The sequence below is a fragment of the Vipera berus genome, assembly GCF_964194415.1.
Source record: "Vipera berus genome assembly, chromosome: 1".
Classification (NCBI taxonomy): Eukaryota; Metazoa; Chordata; class Lepidosauria; order Squamata; family Viperidae; genus Vipera; species Vipera berus.
In genome coordinates, this window is record NC_138202.1 from 222980914 (window position 1) to 223001712 (window position 20799).

Consider the following 20799-nt stretch of genomic DNA (forward strand, 5'->3'; position numbering starts at 1 on the left):
GAAGTATTTTCCAACAAAACTGTTATTATTTTAATTTTGAGTAATTGTACCTACTCCTTGAATAGGATTTATCTTGAAGTAAACATACCTTTCAGTTTGAAAATGTACAGCTGAACCACTGAAATGTTTATATACTAAAAACATGTAATTACTTAAATATCTGACCTTGAAAAATTTGATTGATTTATAGTAATTCAACTTGTGATGTCAGCATAAACATGTTGTGGTTGTATAAAAGGGATAAAGGAGGAAGAAGTATGTTTTTAAAAATTGCACCTGTCTTAAATTATAAGAAATTCGTCATACGTGTCTTAAGAAAACTAAACAAACCAACCTTATTTTATGATTTTGAACAAAACTTTAATATTAGTTTAAACTATTATAAAAACTTCCTCACTATCAGGTGATGGCTTTCTAAAATCTGGGTATTTATTATCTCTGTAATAGTACAAAAACGCATGAAAATAAGCATATAAAACTATTCATAATATATCCAAAATAGGAATGCTAAATGCCATACTGCCATTGTATCTGGAAATCCTACCATGTGATGTAGGGTGGTCATATAAATTTCATTCCCCTTCCTCCATAATGTATCGTATTTTAGACTATGTAAACTTCTTTCATTCATGACAAGATAGTACAAGGAGGTAGAATGGGTTAATACTCCAAATAATTCATTCTCTCACTTTTAAGTGAGAAATCAAATTGTTCTGCCTCCTCAGCAAAAACGATTCTCAATAAATATGGTGCCAATAATGGATGAGTTTACAAACATAAAGACATAGAATGATTAACACAGACTTTTAAAACTTTATGCAATTTAAAAGCTTGGAGTTGAATGGTATATTTCTTTCTACAGAAGACTTTCCTTTAATGTATAGAATAAAGCTCAGGGAAAGACTTAAGCAAAATTTAAAAAAAAATGCAATTTCTCAGCTGGTGTGTGAATTTAACTGAACAAAGGAATTCAGTTGCCAGTTTAGCAAGACCAATAATTTTCTCAAACTCAAATGTTTACTCAGTTGCTCAGAGCATTTCATCTTTTCCTCCCTGGTGAATGGTAAACACAAAGCATTTAGGAAATGTTGCTGATCAAAGAAGAATATAGCTTTAAACAGTTTGCATGTTCAGTAGTGATAAAAGTGAAAAAGGTGAGATCATCTTTTTTTCTTCTTTTCTTTCTTTTTTTTCCCTGACTCCTGCAGTGCTGGGCTTGTAAAGCATGTTTCAAGAACAGCTTTGAATAGCAGGAATTCCAGAGTGAAGCTTTCACATCTTTAGTACACTGCTAGTGGTGTGGTGATGGTGATGAATTATGGTGGTTGTGACTATTCTTTAAATCAATATGTACAGGTTCTATTTCTGATGTCCTTGGCTTTCATGTAAGCATTGAACATGATTTCAAGATTGGTTTTTGTTTTCGAAATGTAGTATAATTTTGCATAAAGTCATCATGTAATGGTGATATGAATTCAAAGCATTTTTTCCATGTTGCACACAAGCTGGTCGCTGACTAATTTCATCAAATATGCTGAAAACAAACAAAAACGCAAAATAATTTAGTACAACCTCCTTGACACAGTGCCTTCCAGATATGTTGGGACTGTAACTCTCAGAATTCCAAACCATCACGCTCAATTCTGGGATTAAGGGTGGTTAGGGTTTCAGCATAGCTGGAGGACATTTGTTGCAAAAAGGCTGGTTTACATAGGCATCCCCTTCGAATCATGATGATATCAAACTACTGAAATGTGCATTGTGACATCACAATGCAAATTCTACTCTTTTGTACTGGCAACACAATGTTGCATGCAAGTATATAAAGGGTGGAGCGTGTGTTGTAATGTTACAACCCATTTTGTTCCTTCCCTTCCCTTTAAAAACCTCTCCCCCAATGGATGACTTTCTGGTTTAGCACTTAAAGCTTTTATTTTGGGTAAATTATATTTGTGAGCCAGCTCAGTGTAGGATTAAGGCATTGGGCTAAAACTGGGAGACTATGAGTTCTAGTCTTGCCTGAGGAATTAAGCTACCTGGGTGACTTTTGGTCAGGCCCTCCTGACTCTAAGTAAAAGAAGGGCAAACCACTTCTGGGGAAAAAATGCTAAAAAACTGTAGACTTGTTCAGGCAACTACAAGCGATCAAGATTGACTCAAAGGCATCCCCTACTCCCACCCCTTCAAAATTATTCTTCCTTCATGAGTCAGACCACACATGTTGTGAGCTATGCACTCTCTTGCAATCTTGAATCCTGAAAATTTGAGATCCATGAAAATGGACAATAGAATTAGCCTCTCCCATCACCTAAATGCAACCACTGCCCACTATTTTTTGACCACGGAGAATTACCATCCTGTTTGCATAATAAGCCAACTTCCTGGCTCTGATGTGCACAACATACCCACATTTTTTCAAAACTTTCTTGCCCACCTTCTTTATTCCTCCTGGTTCTCCCTTTTTTGCTCCATCCCCATTAAGTAAAGGCAGCAGAAAATCATCGTTCTCATAGCCATGGGATTCCAACTGCCACTGAACTTTTAAAAAGCAATAGTTCTGCATACTAAGCCTGTGGTAGGCCTCAGAACCAGTGTCTTTCCTGCCCACTTCTGGCTGCCCTGAGATGAATCGGCTTACATGTTATGCTATATTGACTCCAGATACTGGATGCCTATTTTGTGTACATAAATCAGTTCATTCTTGCGTATATATTTCTTAAAATGGCTCCAACTGGCCACTGTGCTCCTCAGTACTTTTGCTCACTGCTTGTGTATGCAGTCTTTTGCTTAACTGTCACACCAGAGACGCATTAACCGTTAGGTTTCCTTCCCTTCATAACCCTGAATGTTTTAACATCATCCTGCGTTAATAAAGACACTGCAAGCCCTCTTTCCCTTCCCAGGCTTGATTGGCGCTACCTATCCCATGTCTGTTTTCAGAAATGCTGATCATTAATGAATCTTGCTTTGTACTAAAATAGCTTCCTATAAACTTGGACTTGAAATCTTTTTCTTCTTGTTGTTGTTTCCACACTCCGCTGTTTCCTTTCCTTCTTCTTCTTGTCAAGTTCTTGCCATGCATGAAAACGTTCTTAAGTGTCCTACACCAGGCTGCACAGGCCGGGGCCACGTAAATAGCAACAGGAATTCTCATCGCAGGTAAGATCCAGCTCCCCTGAACAGGCAGATTTAATGTTTCAGCACCTTTTGTGGTCCTTGCGGGGTGGTGAACATCAAAATGTTTGGGGGCTTATCTTGAAAGGTCGAGATCAATAGCTGTCTGATGTTTGATTGGGCAATGGTAACTTCAAGACATGGTTAATTAATTCAGGATTAAGCCAAATTTCAAAACTGATTGCATGCAATTGGACTTTCTAAGTTCCTTCAGGATGCTATCCATAACTACCCTGTAGAAGTCAGAATCTAGCCACACTTTGGCACAGTATAATCCTAATCTGTGATTAAGCCTCAATATTGTACTTCAGTATTTCACAGGCATTTTGGTTTTTCTACAAAATGATGTTGCTGCAACAAATGTTCTTTGTTTTTTTAATAGCTTATTAGAAATATTGAAATCATGACTCCACTTTTCTGTGAATGTTGATCTCTTTGCTTCTGAAATCTTGTTTGGTTCTTGTTCCTTTTTTTGCCCGCCTGTGAATTGCATACTAATCAATGATGTCTGCTTATTTCAGAAAAAAAATTATGCTGATTGATTATACCCATAATAGGCAAAGACCTTTTGGATATAAGATTTTGACACTAGTGGCTGGCAAAAAAGGAGCCTTTTTTATTGCCTGACTGAAATCTGAAACAGAATATAATTGAAGAAAGTAAAAGACGGCATACGTAATTAGAAGTAGAAAGAGTCCTTTTCCATTTTGGTACCTTGTCAATCACAGTTTGTACGGATTTCCAAAGAAAAATGCTTATAAATAAGAAATTAATAAAGCAAGTGGTATAAAACACATTACATTTTTATAGACTGACAGATCCTACACTTCAATGAGGAAACACTTAGGTAGTCTTTAGGTAATTCCGTTCAGTTAGTATGAAATCCTAAAACGTTAACTTTTTTGAAAAGGTGTATTTACCAAATACAAAACTGGTTGCAAAGGGAAAGCTATATAAGGCCACAAAAAATGTTCACCCTGTTGAATGATTATGGATATGATGACATCATGGGTTGTCAGACTATTTTAGCTAGAGGTACCTAGCAAACGATTTAAACTGTAAATTCATCAGGCCATCACAGATGAAATTATTATGTACACTCAAGGAAATAAAAATTCTCACCAGCAGCAAGGAGATAGTATCAGACAAGAGTCAGTGTTTCAAGAAGGCTGCATGGCTAGGAGCTAGACCAGAGATATGTTCAGATGAGCTGAAATGGAGCCCTATTCCACCGTTACCACTCCACATATCAGCCTGATTCATTTGTATCAGTCTACCTCTGATAGACTTGGCTACGCCAGATTCTTCTTGGTGTACCCATGTTTTCTCCACTTTTCTACTTTCTAGCAGTAGCTTTCCCCTTCACTGTGAGATGTGATTTTGATTCACGCTCTGAATCAACTGAGCTTGGATCTTGTACAATGACGCCTGATGCTTTTTCTGCTCTTTTTTGGCCTGACTTTTCATATTCGGTTCCCTTAATGCCTTATTATAGTCCTGTATGTCAGCAGTTTGGCGGGTCGAATCCCAAGTGCCGTGTAGCAGAGTGAGCGCCTGTTACTCGTCCCAGCTTCTGCCAACCTAGCAGTTCGAAAGCACGTAAAAATGCAAGTAGAAAAATAGGGACCACTGCGGTGGGAAGGTAACACCGTTCGGTGCGCCTTTGGCGTCTAGTCATGCCGGCCACATGACCACGGAGACGTCCTCGGACAAGTGCTGGCTCTTCGGCTTTGAAACGGAGATGAGCACCGGCCCCTAGAGTCGGAAACGACTAGCATGCATGTGCGGGGGAACCTTTACCTTTACCTTTATGTCATCTGAGGATGAGGCCTCAGGCAGGGTCATGACCCCAGAAAAATCTCTCAGGATTTAAAATGATGTCCTTTTCAGAAGTTTTGAATTCTGTATTCGATCCTGAATACAGTATTCTTAAAAGTCTCTATTTCAGGTGATTATTGTCTTTGAAGAGATTAAGACATGCTGGTTGGTATTATTTTTGTTTATTTGCCTTTTGTCCCGGTGCTTACAAAGAACTGCATTAGGAATGAATGATACCTGATGATCACAAAGTTTTTGCTAATAAAGAAGGAAGGATTCAGAGGATCATAGAAGGATGTTGATGAGCTAATGCTGTCCACACACTGCACTTTTTGGACTTCTGGGCTATGTTTAGGCAATATTCTCTACTGTGTTGTACAGTAGTTTCCCTAAAACTCTTTGGATTTATGATCCTGAATAGACACCAGGAGTTGATTTAATTCCATTTGACTCTGAGAACATTTTTGATAGTTATGTGTTGGTGTTCTAGTTTAACTATCTAATTTTTTCTTTATATTTTATTTCATTTTCTATCTGCAATGTCCTTATGGATTGATGCCCGGATTCTCCCAATAGAATTTTCCTCAATTTCAACAGCAAGTGAATTTTTATGTCCTTCTTTTGCTACACTTTTTTCCTAAATTCTAATCAGCACAAGATTATTCAAAGCTCTGTCCTAACTAATTTTATGGAAAATAAACATTGCTGAATTCAGTGTTGCTCACTTTCAAATAAGCAAGGATTACAGCCATATTCTTTTCTGATTTTTTAAATAGCAACAATAGCAGCAGCAGTAGACAATACAGTTGGCAGATAAGTATGAAATTCTGCCAACAGTATTGCATATTTAAGTCTATATTCGGTTTGCCTGGCAGCAATGTCCTCCAAACAACACCACACTAAAGCATAATTTGTGGTTCATCAAGTTGAATGCAACTCACCAGCTTCTTGGTGGCTAATCATCAGCTCATTAAGCTTTGTTTTTGTAAAAACAGTGGGAGGGCAGAAACAATGATAATTAAGCACCTGGACTGTCACAATATGTAGTTGGGAGATTCTATCTGGCTTCGTAGGTCGAAAGATCAGTAGAATTAGTGGAATATAGTGGAACAGGAGTTAATCTTTTATGGCAACCCTGTGATTTTAAAAGCAAATTTTGCATTCTAGAGGATGAATGCTGGGCATCAAGACATAGTTCCTTCCCCCCCCCCACCCATTCAGCCAGCTTCTCCTTTATGTTTACAAAAAAAAAAGCTCTGTGAAGCTATTCTGGATGGGACAATTACATTTTCTTTCTGTAATTGCAGCCTCTCCGGATGTCCTATTGCTGCAGCAGAGAAACTGGCTAAAGCTCAAGAGAAGCATCAGAGCTGTGATGCATCCAAATCAAACCAGGCATCAGATCGTGTCTTGAGGTATACAGAGTTGTTCTAACACTTAATAGTGTATTCAAGATTAATTGAATAAGAAGTTAATTTTAGCACTAAAAAATATGTCACCCTTGAACCAGTGCTTAGAATTAGGGCTTCTGGATCCTGTTTTCAGCCTTTAAATGCCTACCAATATACCCTGGGGGAGGGTGGGTAATGTTTCTCTCTCTCTCTCTCTCTTTTTGGCAAATATCAATAAAGCTGAAAAGCTCATTTTTGTCTTAGGCATTGTTTGGTGTAAAGCTGCCTGCTGGAGTTCTGAATCTATGAACAGTGTGAAAAAAGTTGATATCTTTGGGAAATAAACTAATATTTACCGGTAAGTCTTGTTTTTTCCAGCAGGCGTTTACTAGTAAATATCAGTTTAAATGAAAACCAGAAGCCCTACTTTCAATATTTAGCTTGCAAATTTAAAATTATAATTCAAAAATGTATCATTAGTTAGACTTAAAAGATTTTATAAGAAGACTGGCTGGCTTTATAACTTTATAAGAAGTTTTGGCTGGCTTAGTATCTCCCCCCCCCCAAAAAAAAAAGGAACAGGAAGAACAAGAAGAAGAAAAAGAAGAAAAAGAAAAAGAAGAAAAAGAAGAATGCTGATGTACCTGTTTACGTAGTTTATATTTTTATTGCTGCCAATCATTCCTGAACCATCTCATTCCTCATGAGTATAGGCTGTAGAGTTCATCCAATGCAGAACCTTAGTCCTTTGCTTAATGCAGGCAAGAAAGGTATGATTCTTGAGGAATTTGAAAGTCAGACATTAAAAAGATATTCATTCCTAAGGTTTACTTGCATAGAAAGTGGAAAGCTTCTGCTATCATATTTATTAGTCAGAAGGGGAAATAATACATTTTTTTAAGCTAAAGCAGCAAAAATTTTCTGATTTTCCCATACCCTTCTTCCCAAAGATTTACATTTGAAGGAAGTAATTGTTTATAGGAATTAGAAATTACAGGATGTCCAAACTGGAAGTTATAGATTTAGATTTCATTCATATACCTCATAGTGATATTTCTAATGATATTGGATCTTAAGAAAGTATGCTATTCAAGAACTCTTCGTATACAACGTGTTCTTTTGAGTCAGATTTGAAAACTCAGCCATTTACTTGGGATGGACTCCTTTAATGAGCTAATCAGCTCTTTCCACCCAAATAGCAGTTTATTGCCCTCTATAGAAGAATGTAGTGGACTATCTCTTCATATGATATTAAAAACGATCTGGGGAAAATGTTATTTAGAGCTACTTTGGTATGTCTTCAGATATCATGTGTAATAAGAACTCTTATTTTCAAAAATACATTCAGAATAAATATCCAGACATATTTTGTATCTAATATTTTAGATTTATGTTACTTACCAATACTAACCTTACCCTGTAACTGCAGAAATTTATAATGTTTACAGTTTTCAAGTCTCCCCATTTTTCATAATTGGAAAATTTGAGAATCAGAGTATGAGTAACATACAAATTGTGTGGATACTGCAAACCAAGGATTTTCAAATTTCATAAATATTTTATGGCACATTTTGCAATATTGTATAGAGATAGAAGTAAAATTAGATGTATGCATCCTATAATTTTTAGTGTGGTTTTTCCCATGCTATTTGCCTGAGGAAAAATTAAGATTATTTTTCAAAAGAGTTACATGCTTTTGCTTATGCTCAAGAACGTTGGATAGTTTTAAATTTTTAGGTGAAGGGTTTGTTCCATGTATTTTTTTCCATTTTCAAAAACAATTTTGCATAGTTTTTCAAGAAATGTATTTATTTTCCATCCCTTTTGCTGCCCCCCAAAAAGCTAGTATAAATTTAATATTGTGCTAAAACCCAATGTGAGGCTGGCCCCAACCCTCGTCAGGACCTAAAGACACGACCAGTGGGGTAACAGCGCAATGGAGGTGGTTGATTGAGTAATAACAGATCCCACCACTTCCCCCATGCCATTCCCGCCCTCCCCATATGTCCTGGGTTGTACAGTTTGATTTTAACATTTTATGTTTTTATTAAATGTAACTGTAAGCCGCCCTGAGTTCCTCCATGGTATGATGGGTGGCCAATAAAGCAATAAATAAATAAATAAATAAATAAAAATAAATAAATAAATAAATAAATAAATAAATAAATAAATAAATAAATTTTCTTTAATGAGAAGTCAGATGGAAAGGATACTTGTTAAAAGCAGCATCTGAATGCAGATGCCTCAAATCAATGTTCTGACAATTTTTCTTTTGCCTTTAAGATTGTCATGCCTCTCAGGTCATGATAAGTGATCTGAGTTACATAATCATCTCAGATATGACTTCTCCACTGCTTTTATCTTGTACAGATGTTTAAGGTGAATATTTTTGAAATTTACCCTGTACTATCTATGTTTTTACTAAGCACAATTTGTTGCTCTTTCTCTGCCTTTTTGAATTCAAGCAGAGCAACTCACAAGCAATCCATAGGCTTAAGTCCTGCATCTTCTGGTATAAAGAGAATTGAAAACTATCCTAGCAACTATAGTGCTTTATTTTCACATTGTCTTATAAAGGAAACTTGTCTTCCTTTTGATATCAGCAACTGCTACAAGATTGACTGTCTTTGATGGATTACTTACCATTTCCAATACAGACAGAGGTTCCTGAGGAAATCCCATTTTACATTATGAGTAGAATAGGCTGCATTAAAACATGCGATTTTTGTTTTTATTTTAAAGAAATTATGAAATGTGCAATCTAGAATAAAAACAGAATTTGTTGCAGTGAAAGAGTAGCTTTGATTTATTTCTGTTCATATTAATTGACAGTTTCACCAGAGCATGGCAATAAATCTATCTTTAGAAATACAGAGATGAAGAGGTTAAGATAAATTATTTATTTTAACTACAGTTGCAAAAGAAAATTTTATAACAACAAATGTCAGCTACTGTAGAATGCAGGAATCTAGTCTGTATGTATATGCCAGCATCAGGGTTTTAGTCTATACCCTTATATAGCAACTGACTTTTTTGCTGCTTATTTTTTAAATCTTGGATTTTGTTGACACTTGTGGGTTGTTATTGTCTTAGGCTTGTTATTTCTGGCCTTGCCAGTTTCAGATCTCATGCTTATAAATGTACTGACCCAAGCAGTTTTGATTCATTTTTATGTCTCAAACATGAAAATCAAAAGGTAGAAGTAATTATTGTATTTTATTTATACATAAATATTTAATTATATACTGAGAGCAATTATTTTTTCCTTGAGAGCACAATCTGAATTTATCAATCTGAAAATGTATGTATATATGTATATATGTACATACATGCATACATACATACATACATGCATACATACATACTAATTTTGGGTTACCCTCAGAGAATGTTCAGATGTCACACATTTACAACCCACAGTCTCATATACTTATGAAGCAAGGAGGTAAACATGTTTGACGTTCTTCATCTTTTATCATAGAATGTAAAAAAGAAACAAGAATTATGGAGCTATCATTGATATCTGCAAAAAAGGGACAAAAATAGCTGAAATTGTCAAAGTCACAATGTCCTTCAAAAAAACCTCATAGTCATATGCCAGTGTAGAACTGTTCTAATCTAAATGATTCCTGGAAAAGTAAGAAAAAGTAGGTATGAGATGTATAAGTCTCCCAGCAACTTGGGTTCTGAACCGAACTGGGAGAGTTTCAAGATCAGCAATAGAAGGAAGGTTTAGCATCGTTTAATCACTGAGCATTGGGGAGTCAGTGAATAAACTTGCTATGAAATCATATATTTCCCATGCCAAGAATCTACTATTCTAGATTAAGATACCATTCTGGAGTTTGTAGTATACCGAGATAATTGCTAAAATGTATGCTGTTTCCCATACAAGAGCAGAATATACATTTTTTAAAAATATATTACCTAAGTTTAAAAATACTGTTTAAAGAGGACTTTTTCCTATTTCTATATTGTTAAATCACATGTTGTGATTGCAGTTTTGTTTGCTCCCAGTTTTTGTTCAACAGAGCGATGTCCAAAAGTATAAAACATTGCTGCCATCTGAAAACAATAGATAGAAAAGTTTTATTGTGTTTATGAATTGTGGGCTATGCTTTTAATAAGACATTTTTTTTCTTTTTTTCTTTCTCACTTTCTAGGCCCATGTGCTTTGTTAAGCAGTTGGAAATTCCTCAGTATGGCTACAGAAACAATGTTCCTACTACAACGCCCCGCTCCAATTTGGCCAAGGAACTAGAGAAATACTCTAAGACCACATTTGAATATAACAGTTATGACAACCATGCATATGGAAAGAGAGCCATAGCACCCAAAGTACAATCCAGAGATGTATCCCCCAAAGGATATGATGGTATGAGATGCGTATTCCTAATGCATTACAAAATAAATATAGTTGAGAAACTGTTATTGAAACTCCCAAGGTCGCTGGTTTAATTTCCCATATTACAGTTTCCTACAGGTTTGGAAGTAGACAGGGAGATACACGCCTCTTTTATTTTCCTTCCCTTGAATGAGTGGCAGTGTGCTCATATATTGCTGAATTTATTTTATTAAGATTTTGATAGCAGTTCTAAAATACATTACATCACCTGACTCTAAAGTTATCTGCTACTTTTCTTCTTCTTCCTTTGAATATTTATCCACATATCTATATTTACGAAAGGGACGCGGTGGCTCAGTGGGTTAGGACGCTGAGCTTGTCGATCTGAAGGTTGGCAGTTTGGCGGGTCGAATCCCGAGTGCCGCGTAACAGAGTGAGCGCCTGTTACTCGTCCCAGCTTCTGCCAACCTAGCAGTTCGAAAGCACGTAAAAATGCAAGTAGAAAAATAGGGACCACTCCGGTGGGAAGGTAACAGCGTTCCGTGCGCCTTTGGCGTCTAGTCATGCCGGCCACATGACCACGGAGACGTCCTCGGACAAGCGCTGGCTCTTCGGCTTTGAAACGGAGATGAGCACCGGCCCCTAGAGTCGGAAACGACTAGCACGCATGTGCGGGGGAACCTTTACCTTTACCTTTTACCTATATTTACAGTATGTGTTATTGTGCAAGATAAATAACTCCACAGAATGTGAAGAACATAAATCTGTACACACTTCAAATTGACTCTTTCCCTTATTTTTTGTAGTGAAGAAGACATTATAAACTACAGAAATACCCATGAGCTACCTTTGAACCCCTATATTTGGGGGTTTACTACCGTGATGACCTTCCATGATCTGTTTATTTACTCATGGTTAACATAAAACTGAAAAACAAAATGGTGGTACAAGTTCTGCTTGTCTATGCCTTCCCATCCATCCTGTTTTTTCCATCTGGGTATCCTTTACAGCTAGATTATTCTTTCTCAACTAGATAATCATATTAATCTTTTGCAGAAAATTCCCAAATCCAACTTACTGGAGCTATGTCCAGTCTGTGTCAATTCTTATCAACCACATACTAGTAATCCCTCACTTACGACTATAATTGAGCTTGCCATTTTGATCGTTAAGTCATGATGGTCATAAAATGAGTCACCATGTGACTATTCCTGACTTTATGACATTTCGCGGCAGTTAATAAATGACTATTATGATCATTAAATGAATCCATTGTGTGCTATGGAGAAACTGCTTTCTGGCAAAAAATATTGTAAATTGTGGTCACGTAAGTTCATGACATCACCATTGCACACTGTTATTTTGAAGCAATCTCACTTTGCTGTGGATGCCTAAAGAAGTGATCTAGAGAGTGCATTTTAGTGTAGGTTGACTCAACTATAAATTTATATGTACTGCGAATAGCTTCCTGCAATATTTATTGCTTTTTGTTATATATGCAGATTCTATAATATACTAATTTGTCTTTGAGACAAGAAGTTTCATTAAAAGGATTAGTCATTCTAATGCATGTTTAATTAATCAGAATGAAATGGAGAATGACTGGCAAAAAGTCAGGGGACAGAAGCAAAGGAAAAGAGCTTTGAAAGGGTTGCCGTTATGGGGAAAATTAGAAGGAAGGGCCACATTGTTGGTTTTGTGCAACCTCTTTTAATGGGATTGGTCAGTAACCAGCATTTAAGTGTCTGTCCTTTCCTTGCTTCTAACCAACCAGGTATTTGTATAATGATGTCAGAAGTTACTAACAGATTTCTTTGTTGTCCTTCTGTATAGCTAGACTATACACATAATCGTAAGATGACTGGAAGGCCATAGGAGGGAAAATTCTGCTGTCAAATAAAATGTACTTATTTCTTTGCCTGTCTGTAGCATTTTTAACCCCTTCATTGCAAGATATTCCAGAGTGCAAAAAAATGAAGTAAACCCAAGTCCTCAGAGTCATTTTTATCCCCCAACTTGATCTCATCTGTATGTCACAATAGAATACTTGGTTGATTATTATTTTGCTTTTTTGACATTGCATCTGGGTCTCCTGTGCCAAGAAGATGCAGAGACATTATAAAAGCTTCGTGGAAGAGTGCAGCTCCTTTAGAGTACAGCAGATTGCATCACTTCTTCACGGCTGTCCATAGAGCCCTTTGGAGTCATTCTTGCCCTCTTTCCTTTCCCCAGGTAAACGTTACTGTAAGACTTCGAGCCCAACCAGCAGCACAACCAGCAGCTATGCGCCTAGCAGCAGCAGCAACATGAGCTGTGGAGGCGGCAGCAGCGCCAGCAGCACCTGCAGCAAGAGCAGCTTTGACTATACCCACGACATGGAAGCAGCACACATGGCTGCTACAGCTATCTTGAATCTTTCTACTCGCTGCAGAGAAATGCCTCAAAACCTCTCCACAAAACCTCAGGATCTTTGTTCTAGGGTAAAACATTTGCTTATCTGTGTGTGTGTATATGTATATGTATATGTATATGTATATGTATATGTATATATATATATATATATATATATATATATATATATATATATATATATATATATATATATGTATGTGGATCTTCGGTCATTCGGGTTTCCTCCCGCATAGAACTAAAGGTGTAGGTGCAACGTTTCGACGGAATCCCATCCGTCATCATCAGGCTGGTGGCTTTAGCTTCCTTCTTCTGGGAGAAGCATGTGGCTGTTTGTTCCTCTTTTTTAAACTGCCAGAGGGGGTGTGTTCTGTGGGTGGAGGTGTGCTCTGATTGGGTGGGGGACCAAGTGTGTTCTGATTGGGTGGGAGTGTGTTTTGAATGGTGGGTGTGTTCTGATTGGGTGGAGGTGTGTTCTGAGTGGATGGGCTGGTCTCAGCTGCCAGGTCCAGAACTGAGCTGGTGAGTTGTGCTGCTTTTGTTCGGCTTCGTGTTTGTGGTGGTGCCATGTTTTTATAGTGGGTGTCAGTTTGCTTATTGTGTGGTTTGGAGGGGTTTAAAGTGGCTGATGTTGCAGCTGTAGTTAGGTTTTTGTTTTGTGGTTGTGCCTCGTTATCATTGTGGGTTCGGATTTGCTTTTTGAATGGTTGTGTGGTGGTGATGTCATGTGATGTTATCATGAGTTATCATGACATCACCACCACACAACCATTCAAAAAGCAAATCCGAACCCACAATGATAACGAGGCACAACCACAAAACAAAAACCTAACTACAGCTGCAACATCAGCCACTTTAAACCCCTCCAAACCACACAATAAGCAAACTGACACCCACTATAAAAACATGGCACCACCACAAACACGAAGCCGAACAAAAGCAGCACAACTCACCAGCTCAGTTCTGGAGCTGGCAGCTGAGACCAGCCCATCCACTCAGAACACACCCCCACCCAATCAGAACACACCCACCATTCAAAACACACTCCCACCCAATCAGAACACACTTGGTCCCCCACCCAATCAGAGCACACCTCCACCCACAGAACACACCCCCTCTGGCAGTTTAAAAAAGAGGAACAAACAGCCACATGCTTCTCCCAGAAGAAGGAAGCTAAAGCCACCAGCCTGATGATGACGGATGGGATTCCGTCGAAACGTTGCACCTACACCTTTAGTTCTACGCGGGAGGAAACCCGAATGACCGAAGATCCACATATAAACACCCGCGAAAACCTCAGAAAACATTATATATATGTGTGTGTCCGTACTACATCGCCCGCAAAATGCTTTTTTTTTGACAGCCTATTTCTATACAAAGTACAGTCCAAGCATACATTCCTGTAAACAAATTGAAAGATACTATATACGTCTCCCGCATCTGAAGTAAAAAAATAATAGCATGTTTTCTCCTACTTTCGCACCATTCAGAGAAACTAGACAAGAATGTCTACTTTCACCATTGCTTTTTCATATGTGTTTGGATCCTTTGGCTATTGGACAATATAGAGATTTACAGAGCAGTATATAGTTCAGTTGAACAAACATTACTTTTATTTGCACACAACATTCTTTTGTTTATCTCTAACCCTCATATTACTATTCCAGTATTGATGTAAATGATAGCTATCTTTAGCAAAACAGTATATTCTATTAACTGGTCCAAATCAGAACTGATACCAATTGGTAAAAATTTGGTTCCTTATCCATTTAAAGGATATCAGTTCCATATTTGTACTGAATCCATTAAATATTTAGGTATTTGTATACTAAAATGTATAACTCAATAGTATGTAATATAAATCAAATAGAGAAAGAAATTTCTTAATATAAATCAAATAGAGAGAGAGGTTTCTTCAGGAAATAGGAATGATTAAACCTCACCCTTTGGGAAAAGGTGAACACTCTCAAAATGAATATTATTCCCAGATTAATTTATATTGTGGGACAAATTCTAGTATATACATCCAGAAAATAAATTTAGAAAATAAATTTTGTTTAGAAAATTTTTAAGAGTCTCTTTGATTCTGAGACAGCCTTAATAAAAATGCAATTACCAATCAATGAAGGAGAATTTGTTTTTCTGAATCTGGAGCTATGGTTACCTATTGTCAAGTATTAAATATCAGAACTCAACATTTGCTATTAATTTTCCAATTTGAGTGATTTGGAACACATTAATTGGCTGGATGAATAGCATTAGGATTCAAGTATATTAAAACTCTACTATCTCAGAAACAATTGTTAGTTAATTAGAATATGTTTAATAAAATAATATTCGACACCCTCCCCTTGACTTTATGGAGAAACCCAACTTTAAATATAGGAGAAAAAAGATGATGATTTGGTAAACTTGGATAGAAGCAGAAATATTAATTTTAGATTAGCCGACTGATGATAAATTTTTAACATACATTGTGCTAAAAGATAAATATCAACTATCAGATGTAATCTAATGACAATATTTACAGGTACAATATTTGTTAACAATATTGTATAGACCAACAGTGTTCTTAGTTTCTGAGACACTGGAGGCACTAGAATGTGTGTGTGTGTGTGTGTGTGTGTGTGTGTGTGTGTGTGTTTGTGTGTGTGTGTGTACGTGTTTACCCAAAGATCAATCATTTTTGGTGCATTAACATAGGAAACTTTGATTAATTCAAGAGTTTCTGATTATGCTGATTCCCCCCCCCCAATGAGCAGACTAAAAGTATACTAAAAAGAACCATAAATGTGCCCCGAAACATCTGTAATAAACATCAGCCAGTTTAACATATGGACTTCATTTTGTATGTTATTTGTAAGATTTATGGATACCTGGATCTTAGCCAAGAATGCTAAATTTAAACAGAAATATTCCAGGTTAATTGTCTTCAGTATGTTATAGAGACATAGATGAAGGTTAAGATTTCACCTAAAAGTGTTTGGAATCATTTTAGAATTGCTAATGTGTTTAGTAGATGAAAATTAGAATAGGCAGCCTTAAAAGAAGTGTCTTTTTAAACAACAACAACAACAACAACCTTTTATTCATTAAACATGAACCTCAGTCAACTGAACATTCAAACTAACTGGCGCTGATGGTTGACACGGGTTGCTGCCAGCGTCCTAGGTATCAACCAGGTACCTCCTTAAAATGTAACATGTTCCGAGTAGCACAGGTTTTTGTAGCATTGCTGGAGTTATTGCAGGAAGCCGCAGTTGTTGCTGCTGTTGTTGTTATTGTTATTGTTGTTATTAATCTCTAAAAAGGCAAGCTTATGATAAAACAGAAGACATATTTTCCATATTTTCTGTTAGCCTTGCAAAGGATCCTCTCTCTCATTTATGACCTTCCCTAAGCTGGCAAGTAATCTTGTGGCTTGCATGGGTCATAAAAAGAGGTCTCAGCAGACCTTCCCTATTACTAGTTGGAGTGGGAAAGGGTGTCTTTTCATACAGCAAATAAAATCAGCTAAGGCTGATGGGCTCACAAGTCTTGTTTGTACGCTGAGATCAAACCATAAAAATTTGCTCCAACTTGATCCTCTGAAAGAACAATTTTGTTACAATTTGGATTGAATAAATTTCAACTTTATACTGGTTTTATCACCAAAGTATTAATTCTACCTTGCAAGCTTTGCAGCCATGGCTTATAGGCTTTCCCTTGCTCTATCTAACAGGGCTATTTTAGCTTAATCTACTTTAAAAATTACAGTACTCTCTTAATAAGCACTTGGCAGAAGGAATTAATTGCAAAAACAAGAAGAAAAGAAAAGATTTTTTAAAATCAAGATTATGTAAGAAATTTATTGGGATTGAAAAAGAAAGCACATTTTAAGGGTATTTCACTGAAACTCTGCTTCCCTCAAGCAGCCACTAGAGGGCTGTGCAAACAAGCTGTTGGAAGGCAAACCAGGGTTCTGTCCTATAATTGTAGGCCTAAAAAACATCCTCTACTCTTTCAAAAACGAAGAAAGGTGTTTTTAAATTTTTAATTTATCTTTCCTGCTTCCTAAAGTGAAAGTATGTGCATTATATAACTGTGGAAGGAAATATGAGAATCTATTTGAGTCAAATAGAGGATCTTTTACTGTTCAGTTGTTTCCCCCCCCCCCTTCATTTTATTAGCCTTTAAAAAGAGAGTTGGGTTTTGTTTGTTTTCTGATGCTAGTAGCATTAACCCTATTTAGGAACAAAAGGAGATTAGATTAGTTTAAAAGAAAGAGGGGGCCCCCTTTTTAAAATCAACATGATATTTCGGAGGCAGTTAATGCCACCTTCAATCCTCATGAAGGAATAGAATAACCCAGTTGATTAGGAAAGGTGTTCTGGTAGAATAAATGATGTATGGTTCATTTATTTTTATTTTAATTATTATATTTTTTCCTACCTTTATTATTTCTACAAATAAGGCGGAGAACATACCTAATCTTCCTTTCTCCTCCTATTTTCCATATAATAACTGGGTTGCGCTGAGAGAGAGAGAGCAATTGGCCCAAAGGCGGGACTAGAACTCACCTTCTCCTGGTTTCTAGGCCAGGCCTTTCGCCACTACACCAAATGGTTCTCATTTAGGTAGCAAGACTGGGAAGAGATTTGAAAGGTGTAATAAGGGAAACAAGTGGAAATTCTTCCCTTTTAGGCTTGAAACAAGATTTCTGGGATAGGGTTTCTTTCTTGGGTTGCTATATGTCCTTTGGCTTTAATACCCATCTCTTGACATTCTGGGAGTTATCACCTGGGAAGGAAGCTTTCTTTCTTTCTTTCTTTCTTTCTTTCTTTCTTTCTTTCTTTCTTTCTTTCTTTCTTTCTTTATGCTCACTAGAAAAGGGCAAAGTGAGAGGGAAAGGCACTGATGGTGGAGGAAGATGAAACATGAACTTCAGTCAAATCTACTTTTACCTTTCTCGCCTGTTTAATTTTTTTTTATTATTAGTTTATCAGAATATAAAAGACAAAGAAAATGAAATTAAGGGGAAATTAAGGGGGGGAGGGGGAAAAGGAGAAGGTGTGCCGGTAGAAGGGGAAAAAGGAAAAAAAAGGCGCTGACTTCTGACTCTTCTTTAGCACAGTAGAAGATAGTAACATTACAACTTTTTATTTTTACACCATAATATAGACTAGCCATTTCTACAGCAACAAACCTATCTAATCGGGGGGAAAACAAGGTTCATTTTTTTTCCACAAGCACAAAATTCAAAAGTGTTTTCCAAATGGAAACTAAAACAGATAGGTTCTTTTCTTTGAAAAAAGCAATCAGTTTAACCATCTCTTTTTTTCTTGCAGTGGTAAATAATATATATTTCTGTTTGCACTACTTAATATTTATAACTATCATCATTTATATTAAAAAAACCCCTTTTTTACATCCATTTTAAAAATCTAAACTTTTCTTTAAAAATATTTAGCAAAAGGGAAGAGCAGAAGGAAAATGCCTTCTTTTTCCTCTGCCCTTCCTCAGTTGCTGTGAGGAATGAAAGGACCAGGGATTTTTTTTTCCTCATGCCGAAAGGACTCCCCAGACAACTTTGTGCAGTACACATCTCCATTTCTGTGCCTCTTACTGCTCAGTTTGGTGCCATTTCCCTCAAAGACTTGGCAAAGTTTCTTCTTTCCTCATGCCATAATTTTGACTTGAGAGGGGTGTTTGCTGTTCTTTCTGACCTTTAAAATTGATACATTTCAGTGACTTTTTCTCAGTGCTTGCTTTAAGAAGGTGCTCCAAGTCAATCCAGAATGAGATAGATGTTAATACAAACAACTGAGCAAATCAAAATGGTGAAATTAGTCCCAGTGAAATATTTTTCAAAGATTGCTTTTAGAATGTTTTAACGTTGCCAAGGAATGAAACTGTTTGTGGGCACAGTAATTCATTTTACTGAAGAAACCTTGATAGCAATGAGCTGAATTGTCTTCTTTGGTGTATATGTTGTGTATGTGTGTACATGTGTGTGGTTTTTATCCAGAATCCTGATATGGAGGTGGATGAAAATGGGACATTAGACTTGAGTTTAAACAAGCAACGACAGCGAGATGGCTGCTGCACCATTTTGACACCATTGGAACCAATGTCACCACAACAACAGGCTGTGATGAATAACAGGTGTTACCAGCTAAATGAGAGCGACTGCTGGGATTTACCTGTGGACTACACAAAAATGAAGCCTGACACGATAGATGAAGATGATTCCAAGGAAATTAATGTAGGTCTATTTCATCAAATTCCCCAGCATTGCTTTCAAGCTATTAGATTTCTAAAGACTGACCTGGTGAAATGCATTATTAATAATAGCTTGGGCAAAGATACTTTACTGTATATCATTTTTTAAAAAAATATTGATTGAAGCATTTCATTATGTATTTATAATAGGAATGTGGCTGATCAGGGTATAATTTACTTAAATTTTTTTCAGAGTTGGCATTTTCATTTATCTAGGAATGTCACAATTCATTGGTAGCCTATTGAATTCAAGGATTTGATTCTTGTTTATGGAAGAATTATTTAGTTGGTGAAACAGAAGGCATGCCTCATGCACATGTTTTCTCTACTCTTATATTGAGGAAATCTATTATCTATTCATTCTAAGGTAATATATGAACAAAGCAAGGAACAAATAGAATTACATTAACTCTTGCTGCTGCAATAACTACAATACTCAATATTGTACAATAACTACAAAACTCAAATATAGTAGTAAAGACAGAAAAATTGCCTTTTTAAGTGCTATAGTTTACCGTTACACTATCAGGAAGTAAAGAATTGAGACATGGATGTTTCCTCCTATTACTATAGTAGGGAACAGGTAACTAGTTTGCTCATGCCTTTGGTCTCAAGATGCTGATGTTTAATGCCAAATCTATTTGCTTCAAGACCACCTTCATCAGTATTTGCTGTTGGATGAGGCAGCAGACTAAAATTTTACAGGTAGTTCTTGACTTACAACAATTCATTTAGTGATCATTCAAAGTTACAGTAGTGCAGAAAAAAGTAAATTAGGACCGTTTTTCATACTTGCAACCATTGCAGCATCCCTGTGTCGCATGATCAAAAATTGGTCACTTGGCAACTGGCTCATATTTATGACAGTTGCAATGTCCCAAGGTCAGGTGATCACCTTTTGTGACCTTCTGACAAGCAAAGTCAATGGGGAAGTCAGATTCACTTAACAACCATGTTAATAACTGCAGTGATTCACTTAACAACTATAGCAAGAAATGTCATAACATGGGGGTAAAACCCACTTAACTGTCATGCTTAGCAAGCAACAGAACTTTTGGTCTCAATTGTGGTCTTAAGTCAAGAATTACCTATCCTAAAACTTGCCTGAGTAAAGGTGTTATGGTCATCCTCTCAGAAATCTGCCCAGCTGGGTTTCAGCTATTCAGCAACTTAGATGCCAATGACAGGGAAGGGAGTTGATGCTGATTATAAGAGACAGAGACTCCATTCTTTTGATAGTAGGACGTGAGTGCTTTTATGGTTGGTTTGGCTGTAGAAATAAGCTCGAGATTCTGTTGGTGTACCAACTATCAAGCTTGTGTAGTTGGTCTTTTGGAGGATGGCAGAGAACTCTCACCTTTGATGTCTAGGAGACTTTAATTTTCCTCCATGCAGGAAGAC

General features: G+C 36.7%; 1 protein-coding gene across 2 annotated transcripts in view; it reads left to right on the plus strand.

The window, feature by feature from the left end:
* MYT1L (myelin transcription factor 1 like) overlaps positions 1 to 20799 on the plus strand; it is a gene marked incomplete at both ends in the record, with an annotated part of 123723 nt that overhangs the window by 60929 nt on the left and 41995 nt on the right. For both annotated transcript variants that reach the window (XM_081326218.1, XM_081326219.1), the window contains 5 exons: positions 3069 to 3159; positions 6300 to 6407; positions 10547 to 10758; positions 12961 to 13208; positions 19145 to 19381. In XM_081326218.1, the coding sequence (XP_081182344.1) occupies positions 3069 to 3159; positions 6300 to 6407; positions 10547 to 10758; positions 12961 to 13208; positions 19145 to 19381 (896 nt within the window). The remainder of the gene's footprint in view (positions 1 to 3068; positions 3160 to 6299; positions 6408 to 10546; positions 10759 to 12960; positions 13209 to 19144; positions 19382 to 20799) is intronic.